Raw genomic sequence first — 19,729 nt, forward strand, 5'->3', positions numbered from 1 at the left:
AGAAGAAGATGATAGCAGGAAGGGGAAAATGAAGGGGGGAAATTGGAGGGGGAGACGAACCATGAGAGACTATGGACTCTGAGAAACAAACTGAGGGTTCTGGAGGGGAGGGGGGTGGGAGGATGGGTTAGCCTGGCAATGGGTATTAAAGAGGGCATATTCTGCATGGAGCACTGGGTGTTATATGCAAACAATGAATCATGGAACACTACATCTAAAACTAATGATGTAATGTATGGGGATTAACATAACAATAAAATTTTTTTTTAAAAAGTAAATAAATAAATAAAATTTAAAATCATTTAAAAAATGAAAGAAAGAAAACAGAAGACACATCTTTCATTTGATATGCTTTTTAACTCCAAAGTCCAAGGAAAGGACCTCAAAAATTGTATCAAATATTGGCCTCAGTTCATTTATTTTGTAGGAGAGCAGAATTGCCTCTTTTACAGAGGAGAATGGAGCCCTTTCTTCCTGGTTCACTGTGATATAATTGTCATCTCTATCTCCACTGCAATCAGGACAGGATTTACCAAGGTCAATTCAATGTGGTCCAACTATTACCAAGCTCAGTTGAACTCAATTCAACTGTTGCCAAGCTCAATACAACCCCACAACTCTTTATTAGCTACAAGGCACCACAAGGCACTATGAAGATTTCCAAAATGAGTAACACGTGGCCTCTTTACTCAATCTGGAAAAGAAGCAAAAAAGATTAACTGTAGAACATTGTGGCAGTTTGGAAATGGTTGGATGGGAACACAGATGATAAATGCTAGAGCAAGGGTGAAACCATAAAAGAAGTTAAAAGGGTTGTTGGAGTTCAAAGGAGAATGGCTGTTCGTAAAGCTGAGAAAATGAGGTAGCCCTTGAGGAAAATTCCGCGGCTTCACTTTTGCTGTTTTCTCTGCAAAGAGCCGCATAGAAATAGAAGTATGGGACACGTAACTAATGATGTACTGTATGGTGGCTAACTTAACGTAAAAAAATAAAAGAAAAGTATGGGACAGGGCGCCTAGGTGGCTCAGTCGGTTAAGCGTCTGCCTTCAGCTCGGGTCATGATCCCAGGGTCCTGGGATCGAGTCCCGCATCGGGCTCCCTGCTCATTGGGGGGTCTGCTTCTCCCTCTCCCTCTGCCTGTCGCACCCCCTGCTTGTGCTCTCTCTCTTTTGCTCTCTCTCTCTCAAACAAATAAATAAAATCTTTCTTTTTTAAAGTATGGAACATATTTGGTATTATGATAAATATGGATAGGATAATTTTGACAAACAAATAAGCAGGGTGTTGCTGGAATCCAGGAATTAAGAGGAGTTAAGGCTGAGATAAATACCAGAAAAGTAGATGGGAGTCAAAACACAAAGGCCCCCAAATCCCAAACTGCCCTCTTTGTATGTATTAAGCAGTCAGGAATCGTTGAAGCCTTCTGATCAAGCAAAGGAGATGCCTGGAATTATACCTTAGGAAGATAAATCTCGAAGCTCTGTGGATATACGGATCAAAGACAGCTCCTACATTCTATCTTGTGGGTCGGCATTATGGTAGGAGAATGAGAGGCAGTGAGAGCTCTGAGAATATCTTCCTCTCTCTAGGCAATTAACTGCAACAGGTTGAGGAAAGGGCCAGGACTGGAACTTGATCTTCTTGCAGACTGAGCGCCAGACCTGCCATCTAGAGGATATACAACTCAGGAGCATGGGAGATAGTCCAGGCCAGCAAGTGCAAGGGCAACAGCCAGCCAGTTTATCTGATGATAGAGCCCACCCTAAACCTTCAGTGTCTGAGTTTAAGTTCTCACGGGGGCAGGGCCTGGGACAAGGACTTATACCAGTAACTTGTTTGGGAAGTGTTCACTGGGCAACAGGAGTGAGGCAGAAGGAAAGTGAGAGAAAGAAAAGGGGAAGCCAATCGAAGGGTGTAATAAAGAGGTCACTGATATGGCAACAGGGCTTGATTCCACCAGGATCTCCTTATGAAATGTAAAGAATGTCTCCAAGAATTGACCACCTGAAGGACTGGGGGCTGACGACTTATCCTCCAGCTTCTGCTCCCTTTTGGCAGAGAGCTACCTAGGGGTAACATCTCTGTACTTTGGGCTGTCCTTGTACACAGGCTTTCACAAAGTAACCTCCATTGGTATTTGGCCAAACTGAACCTTCCATTCTCTTTCATGGAAGTTCCCAAGGCAGTTAACAAAGCCAGGCAACTGCATATCCTAATTACCATTGGATAATACAAATTCCAGAGCTACTGCTTGCTTCCCCATCACCTGTGCCTCAGCCAACCCAGTGCTTGTGAGGCTACAGTTCACTAGACATTATCACCATCCCACTTACTACCAGCAAAGAGTTCCCTGTGAAGTTTGATAATGAGTGACCCAGCTCCTACATTCTTTCTTGTGGGTCTGCATTATGGTACTATTTCTGCTACCAACTATCTCTCAGTCTGGGTTCCCCTCAAAGCAGTACTGCTGACAAGACTTTTAGTGCAGTTGGTGTATTTCAGAAGTTATCCCAGGAATCATCAATGAGGAATTAGGAAACATGAGAAAAGAGTGAGTAAAAAGTCAATTTAAGGGTGCATTTTGAAGTCAGTTATGATTCTAATGGGACTCCTGAGAGATATCCAAAGTGTCTTTCTGAATTCTGTATCTGACAGAAAGGATGGATCATTTTTCCACAAGCTTCTGACTCCCATATTTTTGAGTTTGTCCCTAGAGGTATTATTTCCCTTGCACTCAGGCTTGTACAGAGCCAAGTGGGTTTCCATTGTTTTAGGAGTAGAAACTAGGTTGCACTCCCTTGAGATGGGACATTCTCACCAGGAGGCCAGTTGGTGCTCACAAAGGAATTGTTCTCTAGGGCTGCAGTTATCAGAAGTGGACTGAGATGTGACATGGGGTACCAAAGGCAACTGCCTGAATCTGTTTCTCTATCTCCTAGGATGTGTACCTTTTACAAGGTAGCTTGGGTACCATGATGGGTCCTCAACTTCTTCACAGAATGGTGTCTATTTATTCCCCCCAAGAGACGTTCCTTCCTCTCAGAATCAGCCTTATCCTCTCCTGCTCCCAGGGGTTCAATCTTGACTGCTGCCCAAGCTCATCTTGGATCTGATCTATATCAATAGGTATGGATGGATTTTAAGAAGGAGAAAGTGACATGAGCTGGTACTTCAGAACAAATCCCCTGCTGTGCCCTCCCTGCTGACAATCACCGTTCCATCTCTGTTTTCAACTGTCTGTTCCAACAGGATATGTAGGCTGGCATAGCTTGGCCTCTGTAGACCAGTTGGGCCCCACTTGCTGGCTTTCCAGGGCCTTTCAAGGCAAGCTCGATTCTGCACCATTAGTTTCTCCTTTAGAAAGGAGAAACTTTCCTTTCTCCTAGATTCTCAAAGAATCTAGCCTCCCTCTAAGCCTCACCCCTAATGTTGTGAATTGCCAAAGGGAGATTTGTCTTTCGTTTTTTTGAAAGGATTTTCAGTTTTTCCCAAAACCTGGTGTGCCAAAAGGAGCATTAAGACAACTTGTCATACCACTCTTTTCTTTTTGTCTGGCCTGCATCTTTCTTAATGCACCATTTCTAATCCACAAGATTATAGACCCAACTTCAAGATTGCTTTCTTCTATATCTAGATTTTGTAATCAGCCAATGCTACAGATGTAGCACAATGTTACACAGTTTCCTAGGGATCCCACATGGACCCCAGGGTGAAGTGTGGTAAATTTTGCACAATACAGGGGGAAAAAACATGTGACTTTCTAAAAGTAATCTCATTCCCTGTATCTTCCTCTTGAGTTCTCCTTATGGCTGATATGGAAAACTTGATTTTTTTTTTTTTTTTTCAGAAAAAGGTATCAGTCTCTCCCAGTTCAAAACTTCATCACATCCAGTCTTTCAAGGTTTCTTCCCATTATCCCTTCAATTTTCAGAATACACTAGGGCACGGAGCTCTCTTTAGAGTTCTATACGCAGGTTTTTACTGCAGGTTTTACTACTACTGCTAAGGCACCAAGACCTGGTGACTGGCTCTTTGTTACAGTCAAGCAGGGCTCTGATCTTCCAACCCGTTTGAGTTTTCACTGTCATTGCCAGGCCTTTTGCCTGGTAGTCTTTTCTGTGGCCTTCTGTTACAAAGTCCCATTGACTTGTACTCTCGTTGACCCTTGCTTACTTCCCCAGGCTAGCAATCTCAGTTATCTTTCACACACACTCACCAAAGCACAAGACATCTGGATTTCCTCACTCTACCCATTCTGGAAGAATGGGAAACTGGCACAGCTGCCTCTGTCACTTCTACCCAACCATGCAGGTGATGTATCAGGCACCTCCCTTGCCCACTGAAAAGCTAATCTGAAAGACATTGCAGTCTTTCCAGGGAAAGGAAGAGCAAACATCATTCTCCTGGTTTTCCCACAGCCATCTCCTGGTGAGGTTTGCATATACCCTGTGCTGCCCCCACCCCTTCTCCCCAAACCATGTTCAACCCAGCGTGGATAAATGGGGAAGGAAGACACTGGAATTTCATCCTTCGTTCTTCTCTCCCTCTCCTGTTCTTCAGCAGCAGGTAGTAGTGAGCAGAGAGTAATTATTCTTCCTGTAAAGTATTGATTTAAAGTCATACCCTTTATCTCCCTACACTATAGATTGTAGTAAAACTACGCCCTGAAGTCCAAGATCTCTTCTAGATGTATAAACATGAGATTTGAGAATTTAGAAAACACTTTCCTCTCTCAAAAAAATCAAGCTTTCAAGAATATTACCACTGGAGTCTCAGGAAAAATAAAATATCTAATATGAAATTAGAAGTAAAATTGTATCCCCTTTGACCTAAGCCAGTGGTTCTTAACTTTGGCTGCACATTGAGTCAGTGGGGCAGCTTTTAAAAATACTGATGGTCAGGTCCTGTACCCCGGGGTCCATTCTTCAAAAGCTTCTGGAATCAGGCCCAGTTAGAGGTATTTATTTGAAAACTTCCCCAGTGATTCTAATTTTTAGCCAGGATTGAGAATCACTGACCTTAGACTGTTCTGTGTCTTCTCTCTGAATGAGAGGATACCATTGAGTCCACTGTGGGGAGAAAACATGATTTGCTGGGAATGAATAAAAAGAATTCTAATATTTCATGATTAGCATCTGACTACAACTCTTGTACATTCCACAAAGCAGTTATCTGATCAGTGATTTCATGTTACCATCATAACAATTCTTTTACGTAGATACCATGCTGAGTACATGTAATTGAAGAATGAAAGTGGAATACAAAGACGCTAAATAAGCAATGACTTTATCACTTAAATATTAGAGAAAAAAATACCAATCCTGATTTTTTATATTAATAGTTATCATTTATGACATCACCGTTAATATGATTAAAAAGTTGGGGCACGGGAGTGGCTCAATCAGTTGAGTGTCCGACTCTTGGTTTGGGCCGATCATGATCACGGGTTCATTCCTGAGATCAAACCGCTGCGTTGGGCTCCACGCTCAGCAAAAAGTCTGCTTGAGACTCTCTCTACTTCTCCCTCCACCCCTCCCTGCCACTCTCTCTCTCTCTCTCTCAAATAAACAAATCTTTAAAAAGTTATTTTTCCTTTTATTAAAATTAAATTTTTAAATATTATAGAAATATATAACCTGAAAAATAAAGGTTCTCATAATCCCACCTCACAAAAATAATCACTGCTAATGGTTGGATGTACGCTCCTCCAAATGTGTCCTATTCATATGATAGCATATATCATGAAAGCATTATTTACCCAAGTGAGGTCATACTATATACAGCTTTGAAGCTTAACTTTTCACTTAAAAATATATCCTACACGTGTGCTGTGTGAGCTTGTGTGTGCATGTATGTGGTGTATCTCTTTTCTTAAAATGGCTTATGTATTTCAATGTTAAGAAACTAAACATTTGGGTTGTTTCCAATTTCATACTATGACAAACCATACTATAATAAACATTCTTGTTATAATGAACATATCTTCGGACAATTTTGTAGGTGTTTTAATAAAATTGATTCCTGTGAGTAGAATTTCTGATTTGAATCCCATAGACATTTTCTACCTTATTAAAGTTTACCAAATTGCCCTCCAAATAAGTTGTGCCAATTTACAATTATTTCAACAATATATGGCAATGCTTGGTGTCCCCAACTTTGGCTACACTAGGTATTAATCAATCTTTTTTAATGTGCTGATCTGACAAGTGAAAGTAAATGCCATTGTTAACTGAATTTACATTTGTTTGCTTATTGAGATGGAGCATCTTTTTACACGTGGCCAAAAGCCATGTGCAGTTCCTCCCCTGTGAACTACCTGTCTGTGTGTCTTACTCATTTTTTCCTAAGATCAACCAATTTCTCTCTTTTTTTTAATTTGTAAAAAGTCTATGAGTACTATAGAAATTAACTATCTGGCTATCATATATATTATGAAATATGGCATTATTTATGGCTTTGAGTTTTGTCTGGGGTAATGTTGGTGAGTGTATGTATTTCTTTTTTATAAATTAGAAGTTTTTATTTTTTTAATTACCATGCTTAACTGTCTTTTCCTATGTTAATTTTTTATTTTATGTCGTCCCAAGAAAGGGATTCCCTTCCGCAACATTATAAACATACTCAGTTATGTTTCCTTCTCATATTTTTATTTTTATTTTACTACATTTAAGTCTTTTATCCACCTAAACTGCAGTGTAAGCAATAAGAAAGGGATCCAGCTTTACATTTTTCTGAATGACTAGTCATTTCTGCCCATGCTATTTATTTAATAACCTGGTCTTTTCCCACTAATTTGAAATGTAACTTTATTAAGTACTAAGGAATAGAAAGCTAATAGATAGGTAGATAGATAGGTAGATGATAGATAGAAGATAGATAGATAGTTTTCCACATACATATTCTCCTAATTTCTAAAGATTCATACTATGTTTTGATATCTGGTAAAAGTACTCTAACCTCTCATCCCACTTAACTTTAATAAAATTTTTTTCATTGGACATTAAAGATGTTTCCCTGTGTTACTTTTTTCAACTGATTTTTGAAATAATTTTTATCATATTTAAAAATAAAACAACCAGTTAGGATTATATTTTAAACTATCCCTTTTCCAGGAGTGCCTGGGTGGCTCAGTCTGGTAAGCATTTAACTTCGACTCAGGTCATGATCCTCGAGTCCTCGGATCAGGCCCAACATCGAGCTCCCTGCTCAACAGGGAGTCTGCTTCTCCTTCTCCCTTTCTCTCTGCTCCTCGCCCACTTGTGCTCTCTCTCTCTCTTCCGCTCTCTCTCTCACTCTTTCTCTCTCATTCTCTCTCAAATAAATAAATAATAAAAATAAATAAATAAATAATAAATAAATAAACTATCCCTTTTCCCAATCCCTGCTGCATCCTGGATATATAGAATCCTAATTCTTTCCCCTGCTTATAATCACTCCTAGACTTTCCAGTTCTCAGCTGCCAAAGTGAGTTTTCTAGTGCCCCAATTTACTCATTTCTATTTGCTGCTGAATATCTACCAGTGACTTTCTATTCATTTTATGATACAATCCAAAAATTTCAATGTGACATACAGGATCTCTGTCTACTCCTTTATACTGACTTTGTATCATTTCTTATCTCTCTCAACACCCTCCCTCCAGTCATTATAAAACTGGGTTCACATTCACTCTTTCTTGCTCAGACATCATCTCCCATAGGACACTTCCTTTAAATCTCTGCTCCGTTCTACGTGAGGTGCCCTTCCTTCATCAGAACTCCCATTACTAGACTATCATGATAGACGAGACTATATTAAAATTGCTTGTCCATTTGAATCTCTTTTCTACTAAACAAGAAGCTCCTTCAGGATGCTATCTTTTCTTTATTCCCAGAACTCTCCATAGTATCTGTTACATAACAGACCTTTAATTCATGTTGCTAAACGAATAAATCTAAAGTCATACAAGCTTGGGTTAATTTTATACCAATCAGCTGGCCAAATAGATTGCACTGTCTTAACTGGGTGTGGGTAGTTTTTCTAGGAAGTGATCCCAGGAAGCACTACAGGCCTGGATAAAGTAAGACAGAGAGAAAGGGGAAATGCCAATAAAGGGGTGTGTTGATAAACTAGGGTCAACAGGGCCATAATCCAGCTTGGGACCTTTTGAGAAACTACAAGTCATTTTAGAACTCTCCTTCAGGAGAATGGAAAATCTAGAGCATTTATCCACTGACTTCAGTCCAAGAGTGGTCCCCAGAGGTTTTAACTTACGCCACACTTCCAGGTTGCACCAAGGGCGAGCGCATGGTACCAAAGACCCAGGGTATAGAACCCAAGAGACACAGGCACTCTAGTGGGAATCAGTCAGCATCCAGTGAACTCAGAAGAAGGCCAAGGGGATGGGGTGGGCATCGATGGCATCTGCTACAGTAGCTGATGCTATAACCTCTGCCCCACCTCCAAACTGAACGTGTATCAACTAATATCAGACATGAACTGTTTGAAGATTCTTGATGCACAGTAAGGATGATTTCTATTTCCTTCAAAATGCTCAAGGCTCGTAGACACAAATGCTATTTGATTCAGTCTCATGGTGGACCAAAAAACCCTCCAAAGGGAAGCTGCATGTTATTATTCATTACCAAAGGGAAGCTGCATTATTATTCATTACCAAATCACTTTCTCATTGTAGGACATACATTTGCCCAGGCCTGTGAGACAATAAAACTTTTTATTATGATTATGTCTGTTTCAACATCCTTTCCCTGTACAGCTTCATAGAATTGGCTTCAACATGTCAGTAAGTAGCCATGGATATCCATTACGATGCTCAACATATTTTGGTTCACTTTTATAGTATTATCAGTGATTTGAGGTCACTTTTGGACTTCATTGCTTTTTTAAAAGAGAATGAGTAGTAAACTTCACTTTATTCAGCGACTGCTGCATGCAGAACTCCCTATTAACCTCAGTGGTTGTATGTGGGATAAGTGTTATGCAATCTAATAAAACTTACTGCTTACTGCATAGAGTACAGAAATGCTTGTATTTGGGGCGCCTGGGTGGCCAGTCGTTAAGCATCTGCCTTCGGCTCAGGTCATGATCCCAGGGTCCTGGGATCGAGGCCCGCATCGGGCTCCCTGTTCCGCGGGAAGCCTGCTTCTCCCTCTCCCACTCCCTCTGCTCGTGTTCCCTCTCTCGCTGTGTCTCTCTCTGTCAAATAAATAAATAAAATCTTTAAAAAAAAAGAAATGCTTATATTTTACAAAAATTGGCTATATACCTGTTCGATGGATGCAGTTAATCTGAATTAAAAAATTTGAAATAAATGAGTTTTGATAGAAATATTGAAAGATATAACTAAACATGGACTGGTGTTCAAAGATGACATTCAAGTATTTTAAAAATACAGTGTTCATGGATTGGTAGGGAACCCTCCAAAAATACTAAGTCAGAAGTGTGCAGATGTAAATCAGTCTGTGGAGCAAGCTGAGAACGCCATCCTTCCCTCTTGGCCCCCGTGTCCTCTGCCTAGAATATTTTTGATCCCTTCTTTAATAACTCCTGCTTGCCTTTTAGATTAGCTCAAGTCTCATCTCCTATATTAGTTTCCTATGACTCCTTGACAATTTACCACAAACTTCTTGAATTAAAATAGCAGTTTATTATCTTATGGTTTTGGAGGTCAAAGTCAAACATGGGTTTCACTGAGCCAAAATCAAGGTGTCAGCAGGGCTGCATTCTTTCCAGAGGGTCTAGCAAAGATCCCATTTTCTAGCCTTTTCCAGCTTCTAGAAGCTATATATAGATATATATAGAGATATCTATCTATATAGATATAGATAGATATCTCCTTGGTCAGGGCCCCCCCTTAGTTTCCTCCTGTGTAAAGGAGAAGTGTATTCTCAGGTGGGTAAGAGAACAAACGAGAGGGCAAGATTCCTCATCCCAAACCTCTTGCTCTAACCTACTCCTGAGAAGCAGCACCGACTTCTCAGTTTCCTTACCGATAACATGGAAATAATCACAGCATTTAGCACACTCGCTTCTCATGAGTATTCATGAACAGACAAATGAAAATTCACTGACAGTGATTGGCACATACTATTCACTCCAAACTGTTAGTTGTTACTATTTCCCCCTGGTGAGATTATTGTGAGGATTTAGGAAACAGTTGATAAAGCCTCAGCACAATGCCTGGCACACAGCCAGTTCTCAGCACATTCTATCCTTTGATTTATCACCATCGTCTGTATTAAATACAACAGGTTAAAGATGTCAAATTCAGTGAAGAAAATGCGTTTCAAAGGTAGGAGTTTGGTGACATGCATTCAACTCTGTGCTAACAATCTGCCTTATTTCAGGCTCTGTTATTAATAGCCTCAGGACCATCACAGGGTTAGAAGATACGAAAGGTCAATAAAGTTGTGATGGGTGGATTCCATCAGTTCCCATGATGAAATAACAGTAGTAATAACTATAGGCTTTAAAATATTACAAAACATTTCCAAATATATTATCTCATAGGGCCTTGATGTGACTTCATGTGATTCCCAGGCAATATCTAGCAGTCCAATGGCTATTTGATTATTTAGGCTTCCCAGGTTATTACCATCCTTGTCACATAATAGCCTTTACGTCCTTTGTATTATAGAATATTCAGATGTTACCCATTGTTTCCAAGGCAAATGGAGCCATTCCACTCAAATGTTTACAGTAAATAGAACAGAAACTTGTGGAATCATCTTCCTCTCTCATAAATGAAGCAACAGCAAAGTGGTACAGCGTCTCAGCTGTTCCAAGTTCCTCAAATAAGTTTTACTTTTGCAAAACGAACCCTCTAACTTCCTATATGCTGTGAGCTGCGTTATGAGCAACATGACAGCCGGCAGCCACGTTTGTTGTAATTTTTTAAATATGTGGAAAAAAAGCAAGATATCGACCATGTATTACCTTAACCAAGATGCCAAATTATCTAACTTGTTTCTCCAGGCAAGCAGTCCAACAACAGGGACAGCTCCCAGGAGCCAGTCAAGATTGTCTGTCTGTCCATCTACTCAGGACATCTGCAGGTAAGTGCTCAGCAAATGATCCTATTTAATCTTGTTTAGACCAATGTTTTGTAGTCTTCTTTTATATTCTGAGACTGTGTGGCTCTTGCCTCTGCCTTACATTGTCCATGGACAATTTATACTGGCTTAATTTTTCCCCCTTTAGTGCTTTCTCTTCATTTGATCTTTATTTACCAACTTCTGGTCCATGCTATCATTTTCATCATTCTCTCTCTCTGTTTTCCTGTGGCTCTCCTCTCCATTCCCATCTCCCATCCTTTGCCTGCTGCTTTGTCTAGATCTGCCATCTTGCATGACATGTCAGAAGATGCATTTGAGCAATGCACCCCTGTCATGGTGCTGAGCCCTGCTAGGGAAGAGTCTGGTAAGAAATCAGTAAAACAGAGGCCTAGGAGGAGGAGGAGGGCCTCTGAGAGATATGAGCCTGCAGAAGAACAAATAAAAGGGAGAAGAAATGATTTTCACCTCCAAATCACAAGCCCCAGATGGAGCGATCTTTATGCAGACTCTTCAGATTCATCTTCCACAGATGAGACTCACTGGATTCAGGCAAAGAGAAGAGCCCAAGTTAAATTCCGACTGTCACGAAGAAGAAGGAGAAATGGCAATAAGCCATGCAGAAATGTGGATGGGCCTTCTGCTCCTCATGGAATGGATCTGGTAGATGTGGAATCCAAAGGGAAAAAGCAACAAGAGCTGACTGAATGTGCAAGTTGCTCTTTAAATCTCTGCAGAGGAAAGGGCACAAGGTGCCAAGAATGCAGTCTTTCCCTGCCACAAGGATCCTTTGAGATTAAGAGATCCTCAAGGGAGCACGAGGAGAGCAAAGGCAGGCACCACCACAGGGATCTGCAGCTCTTGCATCGTCTTGGGCAATATGAAACCGTCCAGAAAAGACTTTCAGAAGCCGATTGCAGCACTGATATATTGGCAGTAGCCGAAGGTGGCAAGTATGTGGACGCTGCCACGTTCCAGGTGAATAACTCTGTGCAGAAGCCTCCTGCCACCTACCATGACGGGTCTGATAATTTAAAAATATGCAGGTCAGTCACTGTAGAGAAAGACTTGATGCCATCCACATGCATTTCTTCCCGCTGTGAGTTAGGCGTGTGTTCGACCTCTCCCCTCAAAACATAACATGTATTCATACTGTTATTTGTCTGATTGTATATAAGGTGATAAAACAAGAAAAGGCAGCTGTGGGAATGGGAAGAAATAATAGGGAAGCATCCATGGGTTTGAAAGCTGTTCCAGAATAGAATTAGATGTCCCCTTTACTCTTCCCTCAATTGGATAGTGAGTTATCCTGGTAAATGTACTGACAAGCCAGTTGGGTCTGGTACCCATTCAAGTTAAGACAAGACCAGTGGAGGAAAGATGAGTGAGAGTGTATGAAACCCTAGATCCTTTAATGCAAATTCGGTGAACTGTTAGCATCCTGACAGAAAGATATTCAAGGCTTGGGTTTTTTTAAGGTCAGATTTTTTTTTTTTAATCAGAAAAATCTCTGCAGTTGGTGCTAATTTGTTCTCCAGTTGTCTGACTCAGCAGGGTATTTCAAGACTGAAAGGCCACAGAAACAGGTCATGGACATATCAGTGGGATTGCTGGAGCCTTCAGGGAAAGAGAACACATCAACTTTAGTGATAATCATGTACTGAAAGGTTTCAACATGTAGATATTTCATAGCTATGAGACCTTTCTTGCCATTTTTTCCCAACCGTATACATTTTCAAAATAACTTAAAGTGAATAAGAATTATAGGAATATCCATGCTAGTATGCACAAGTCAGATCATTTTAAACAAAACAGATAGTTTTATGTGTTCATGTTATCCCCTAGTCATTTAAGTTGGTTAAGTTTTGTTGTTTTGTTGCATAATGCTTGGTTGTTTGGGCTTGTTTTATGAAAGTTAAAGTTACTTTATAAAACATGTATGTGTGCCTCCTGCCAATGACGTGACCCCGAGAATGTTGCCAGTATCCATTCAAGACAGGACAAGGAGATTTGAGGCCTGGATGTAAATAATAATAGTTTATTTCTCAGAATGTTTTATAAGATTTTCATAAAATGCTCATTGATTTATTCATTCAAGCACCTGTTATGCATCAATTCTCGGCACTGGAAATGTTACAGTGCCTGAGATTTATATAGTCTCTGACATCTTAGAGCTTACTGTCTAAGGGGGAATGGAGAAACAAAAGAAACTATTTCACAGTTGATGTACAATTACAATTGTGATAAGGACTATGAAAGTCCACAACAAGGAAGCTTCACCTACTCAGAGAGATCAGAGAACTCTCTTAAAAGAGTCAGCCAAGCTGACTGAGGCTCGAGAATGACAGGCATTGATCAAGGAAAGAAACGGGGAGGACCATTCAGGCAGAAAGGGCCACTACACCAAGCCAGGAGGAGGGAAGGAGTTTGGCAATCCAGGGGACTGAAAGTGGGCTGCTGTGGCCAGGGTGTGATGAATGTGGGGAGCGGGTAGTAGAGATGGTGGGGAGAGGTGGAGAGAGCCAGGTACAACATGCTCAGACATCTCAAAGAAGTGACACCATTTGAATTATATATTAATGTAAGTTTCTTGTAATCTTTGGAATATGATTTAAGTGTGACTTTGCTAAAATGTTGGGGTATGGGATAAAACACTATTTCCAGTCTCAACCAAGAACTCCCCACTTACAGCCACCTGTTGTCATTCCCCGAATCTACTTCCAACATAATTTAATGAAAGAAGCTAGTTGTGGGCTTAATAGTAATTGGAGAAAAAAAGTAATGCTTGCAATTAAAGTCATAGTGGCTGATTCTCCTAACTTAAAAGCACTGCTCTGGAAGAACATTTTCAAAGACAGGATATTTAACTTAGACTTCTATTAATGAAAGTGAGATCGATGGACCTATTCTTATTATTTCTTGCTGTGGGTTGTCATCAAAATACACCCACTAAGCAAATACAGGGACTGTGTATTATACTGGACGCTGAGGGCAAAAAGCAACAAAAGACTTGATTCTTCCTGTTAAGTAGCCTGTTATCTAGTGGGAGAAATTGAACACACATCCGAAAAGATACAAATTCAAGATAGTACAGGGTGAATTAAAACAAAACAAAAGGAATACTGCAGAAATTTGAAGACAGAAAAACTTCTGAGAGCTGGAACAATCTGGAAACCCCATTAAGAGGTAGGATTGGGACCAAGAAAAGTAGAATTAAATTGTCAGAGATGCATGCTGGGCATTCCAGGCACCCAGGGCAGGGGAAACACCATTAGCCCAGACAGAGATGAGGGAATGACACTCTGCACTGAAGAATTTTGTGTGAACTTCTATTACTGGGTTGGAAAGTTTACATAGATAACAACTAAAAAAAAAAAATTTTTTTTTTTAAAGACTTTGTAGAGAAAACATGCATATCTTTCCAAAGAAGGTATGAGTTCTCTACATCTTTGTTTTCAAACTGGCTCAATGAGCCTTTGGGTACCAAAGAGGCTGCCTCAGAAGCTGAGAACAGATCAGGGGGATCGTGCTCCCCTTAGCCCATCTTCAGTCACAGAAGTTGCATGTTTATCTCTTGTATATAATGGGGTTCGACATTATCCCTTTAGGAAAAAAAGATTTTGCTGCAAAAAATAATACAGAGCATCCTTTGCTCAATAAAATAGGCCTGATGGAGAATAACATATACATTCACCACGTCCCCGGGGGTGTATTGGGAAAGGAACCTAGATTTAGGAGCACAAGTTGCAGTAAGTTAGAATGTATCCTGCTTTGAGGTAAGTAGGATTAGGAAGATAAAGGGTAATGAAAGGGAGGAACACATGGTATGCGGTCATTCCATCCAGTGATTGGAAACAATCCTGGTGCTTGGAATTGGTGAGAGCGTAAGACAAAGGAGTCAGGGGTGACTCCACACCTTGGAACTTGGGAGACAGGAAATGCTGCTCTTACTGACAAAGGCAGAAGAGGTCAGAGGGAGGCGGATTGGGAAATACGTGATGAGCTCCATCGTAGGCAGGCTCTTTGTGGTTGCAGTGATATTGCAGGGTCAGCTGTCCAGCACACAATCTGAGACATGTCCCTGAGGGGCACGAGAGCAGTCACAGCTGGTTCTGTAGAATTGTTCAAGCATTAGTGAACTGTACACAGATCGCCACGAAACAATTGCATATTTGCAATTGTTATTAACATGACATATTAGCACGGGGCAATGGCACAAAGACACTAATAATGAAAATCTTCTCAAGGCCAGGGAGGACATATAAATTTGGGTGTCATTCTCAGGCAGGTAACTGTGATGACTGGGAAGTGAATGAAATCTCTGAATGAAATCGTATGCAGGAAAAAGGCCTCCAGGTGGGGGCCTCCAGGTGGACACAGCCTGAGCACCAGGGTCCCCTGTGCAAGGGAGAGAGGCAGCAATTGCCTATGAACTTGCACTCCCGCTGCTTCAGACATGCATGGGCAGAACCAGCCTCGGTCATAACCACAAAGCAGAAAAAGCTCCTAAGCCCTTCCTCCTTTTCTGTTCCTGGCATTGGGCCCCTGCCTAGGCACCCTACACTCTTTCCCACTCTCCTCAAAGCCTTATTCAGAGAAAGTTTCTCTACTAGCCAATTACAGCTTACAGGGAATTTAAGTCATCATGCTGTTACACCCATAGCTGTGTAGTGGGAAAGGCTTTGTCTTTTTTTTTTTTTTTTTAAGATTTTATTCATTTATTTGACAGAGAGAGACATAGCAGGAGAGGGAACACAAGCAGGGGGAGTGGGGGAGGGAGAAGCAGGCTTTCCGCTGAGCAGGGAGCCCGATGCGGGGTTCGATCCCAGGACCCTGGGATCATGACCTGAGCCGAGGCAGACGCTTAAGGACTGAGCCACTCAGGCGCCCTGACTTTGCCTTTTTCATAGGAAAAAAGTATTTAAAATATGGATTATATCGTATTAGCCCACGCTCGAGGCTTTTCAATGGCCTCTTCGTTGCCCTTGGTGGCAAGTTCAAAATCTCTAATATGATTTACAAGTCCCTGCATGATCTGTCTATCAGATCTGCCTCTCTGGCTTCAACACCCATGACTAATGAAGACCTGTTGGTGCTGGTCTGTCTTCAGTTCCCTGAGAGTGCCCAGGCTTGTCCCTTTCAGGGCCTAGAATGCCTTCACATTACCTTCTCTGCCCTTCATCAGACTAACTCCTAGTCATTCTTTTTTGCTTGAAATGTAATTTCTTTAGGGACACCTTCAAGATGCTCAACACTCAAGTCTCCTGGGAATCCCCTCCATAACATAATTTTTAATTGCTACATGTGGGTATTGTGGTGGTTGACTGAGCTTTGTTCCAGCGTCCACTGTGCCTGGACCAGTGCCTGGCAGATAGAATATATTCAACATACAGTTTTTGAGTGAATAGATTTAGGGAAAATGAATTTTTCTAAGGGAATTATTCTAACAAGCTGGAATGGTAGCACTATGTGGTAGATTACCTCACCTGCTATGGAACCAACATATAAAGCATACTCTACACCAGCAGTGCTTAAACCTTAGCGGACATTAGCACAGACCACAAGTCTTGTTAAAATACGGATTGTTGGGGGCTCCTTGGTGGCTCAGTCGGTTGGGCGTCTGCCTTCGGCTCAGGTCATGATCCCAGGGTCCTGGGATCGAGCCCCATGTCGGGTTCCCTGCTCAGCTGGGAGTTTGCTTCTCCCTCTCCCTCTGCCCCTCCCCACCCCCCCGCCCCCGCACGCAAGCTCGTGCTCTCTCTCTCTCTAAAATAAATAAATGAGTAAGTAAATAAGAAAAGATGAGTTTGGGAAGCATAATTACAGTTTTCTGTCATATTCTATTGAATGCTGACACAAAGCAAAGTTAGGTTACCTTCTTGTAGTTCACCCTGTTGTACCAGTAAGTGCTGGTCATCTTACTAAAACCATAGACTGACAAAGCCCCAACTTTACCAGGAACTCAGATGTCATGGTTTGCCTATTGTGTCTCTGCAAACCCACTTCCTCATCGCAACAACCCCCATTTTTATCCGTGAGCTCACAAATACCTGGAATTTCTAGTTTTTGACTCTTTTTCTCCTGCATTGGTTATACCCAGTCTCTAACCAAGTCCTATCTTTTGTTCCTCCAGATACTGCTTTTGGTCTGTGCTCTCTTTCTCATTGTTACTGTCCCATTTTGATCCTTCTTTACACTTCTGTTCTTTCTCCACATCCACCCTTTAGCCTACTACCTCTTTTGGTCAGGACTCTTTCTACCAGGGTAAAACTGACTGAAACCAATTCAAATGATCTTAAACAAGAAAGGGATGTATTAGCCACAGACATAGGAAATCCAGGTATACAGATGGCTTCAGAGACTGCAGAGATTCAAACAATGTGGTTCTCCTTCTCTGTGTGTTCTCGTTTTCTTCAACTGCAGGTAAGCTTCCTCTGTACAGTAGAGGGAAGAGACGGTATGGGCAGAGATAGCTTTAGGCTTACATTTTACCAGCCATGACTTAACAGAAAAGAGAAATGTTCTCTTCAAGCAGTTACACATGCAGTCCCAGGGATGGAATAGAATTAGCCTGCCCTAGGTCACATCCTTGGGCTAACCACAGTCACCAGTGGCATTGGGCATTATGCCCAGACCAAGTCCTTGGGAAGGAAGGTTGGATTTAAAATGTGACTTTGGCAACCTCTCCAGGACCTTATGAATTGGGGAAAAGACATTTCAGTAAAAAAAAAAGAATAACATTAGTACCAGAAAAAGTGGGACAAGAATTCTAAGCAAGAAAAAACAAAACAGTAGCACTCAACTACCATCCAATGCAACTCTCCCTCTTCCCAGTGTTTTTCTCTTCCTCTCCAAATGCCCACATTTAGGTATGTTTCAACACTCATCTCATTTTTATCCTCTCCATAAAGCTTTCCCAAACTACCCTGGTCCACAGTGAACTTTCCTTTCTTCGGATTCCCATAACCTTTTGTAGTTGGGAGCAATTACTTAGAATTCACTTAATTTCCAGCAGCTTCACGTGTTAGTTCTCTGTTTCCTATAGACTAAGATCCTTGAAGTAGGAATTATATCTTATCCCTCTTTTATGCTCTCTATAGTACTCAGAATACAGCAATTGCCCAAAAAGAATTCTTGGAATGGCTTCAAAATTAGAGAATGCTAAAAGAGGAGATGCAAAAGTCATGGGGAACAATGGGAATTGGGTGGTACAGGGTAAAACAAATAAGATATATTTAATTCCATCAATGGCTTATTTAAAAGAGGAAGAGCCCAAAAGTAAATAACTTCTGATAATGTTCTAGTCTAGCTTGGGTTGGATGGTGAGTTTGAAGGTATACTTTATATAGTTTTGCTATAGCCTTCATTATGCATATTCTCATTTTTTTCATTAAGAAAAGTTTTTGAGGAAAATGAGAAAATGGTAAAAATTGTCTATTTTTTGACTTAATTCTTTTTTTTATTATGTTATGTTAATCCCCATACATTACATCATTAGTTTTTGATGCAATGTTCTATGATTCATTGGTTGCATATAACACCCAGTGTTCCATGCAGAACGTGCATGGAACACTGGGTGTTATATGCAAACAATACCCATCTTTAATACCCATCACCAGGCTAACCCATCCTCCCACCCCAGAACCCTCAGTTTGTTTCTCAGAGTCCATCATCTCTCATGGCTCGTCTCCCTTTCTGATTCCCCCCCTTCATTCTTCCCCTCCTGCTATCTTCTTCTTCTTCTTCTACTTCTTTTTTTTTCACATATAATGTATTACTTGTTTCAGAGGTACAGATCTGTGATTCAACATCTTGCACACTTCACAGCGCTCACCATAGCAATACCCTCCCCAATGTCTATCACCCAGTCACCCCATCCCTCCTACCCCCCACCACTCCAGCAACCCTCCGTTGTTTCCTGAGATTAAGAATTCCTCAGATCAATGAGGTCATATGATACATGTCTTTCTCTGATTGACTTATTTCGCTCAGCATAACACCCTCCAGTTCCATCCACGTCATTGCAAATGGCAAGATTTCATTCCTTTTGATGGCTGCATAATATTCCATTGTATATATATACCACTTCTTCTTTATCCATTCATCTATCAATGGACATCTTGGCTCTTTCCACAGTTTGGCTATTGTGGACATTACTGCTATAAACATCAGGGTGCACGTACCCCTTCGGATGCCTACATTTGTATTTTTGGGGTAAATACCCAGTAGTGCAATTGCTGGGTCTTATGGTAGCTCTATTTTCAACTCTTTGAGGTACCTCCATACTGTTTTCCAGAGTGGCTGCACCAGCTTGCATTCCCACCAACAGTGTGGGAGGGTTCCCCTTTCTCCACAGCCCCGCCAACATCTGTCGTTTCCTGACTTGTTAATTTTAGCCATTCTGACTGGTGTGAGGTGATATCTCATTGAGGTTTTGATTTGGATTTCCCTGATGCCGAGCAACATTGAGCACTTTTTCATGTGTCTGTTGGCCATTTGGATGTCTTCTTTGGGAAAATGTCTGCTCATGTCTTCTGCCCATTTCTTGATTGGATCATTTGTTCTTTGGGTGTTGAGTTTCAGAAGTTCTTTATAGATTTTGGATACTAGCCCTTTATCTGATATGTCATTTTCAAATATCTTCTCCCATTCTGTCTGTTGTCTTTTGGTTTTGTTGAC

At 41.1% G+C, this 19,729-nt stretch overlaps 1 protein-coding gene and 1 long non-coding RNA gene across 4 annotated transcripts in view; one reads left to right on the forward strand and one right to left on the reverse strand.

Annotated features, from left to right (window-relative positions):
* Positions 1 to 19,729, forward strand: part of MARCHF1 (membrane associated ring-CH-type finger 1) — a 281,890-nt gene that overhangs the window by 182,640 nt on the left and 79,521 nt on the right. The window contains exons 3-4 of one of the 3 annotated variants that reach the window (XM_081811298.1): positions 10,974 to 11,053; positions 11,332 to 12,096. In XM_081811298.1, coding sequence (XP_081667424.1) covers positions 10,974 to 11,053; positions 11,332 to 12,096 — 845 coding nt within the window. Of the gene's footprint in view, positions 1 to 10,816; positions 11,054 to 11,331; positions 12,097 to 19,729 lie in introns of those variants that run through there. The other 2 variants (XM_081811289.1, XM_081811293.1) reach the window with 2 other exon arrangements.
* LOC145719765 (uncharacterized) overlaps positions 8,035 to 19,729 on the reverse strand; it is a 25,864-nt gene continuing 14,169 nt past the window's right edge. The window contains exon 3 of the long non-coding RNA XR_014142594.1: positions 8,035 to 8,049. This is a non-coding gene — a long non-coding RNA (uncharacterized LOC145719765). The remainder of the gene's footprint in view (positions 8,050 to 19,729) is intronic.

The sequence above is a fragment of the Leptonychotes weddellii genome, chromosome 2 (genome assembly GCF_054177405.1).
Source record: "Leptonychotes weddellii isolate Sample4059 chromosome 2, ASM5417740v2, whole genome shotgun sequence".
In the NCBI taxonomy this organism is placed as follows: Eukaryota; Metazoa; Chordata; class Mammalia; order Carnivora; family Phocidae; genus Leptonychotes; species Leptonychotes weddellii.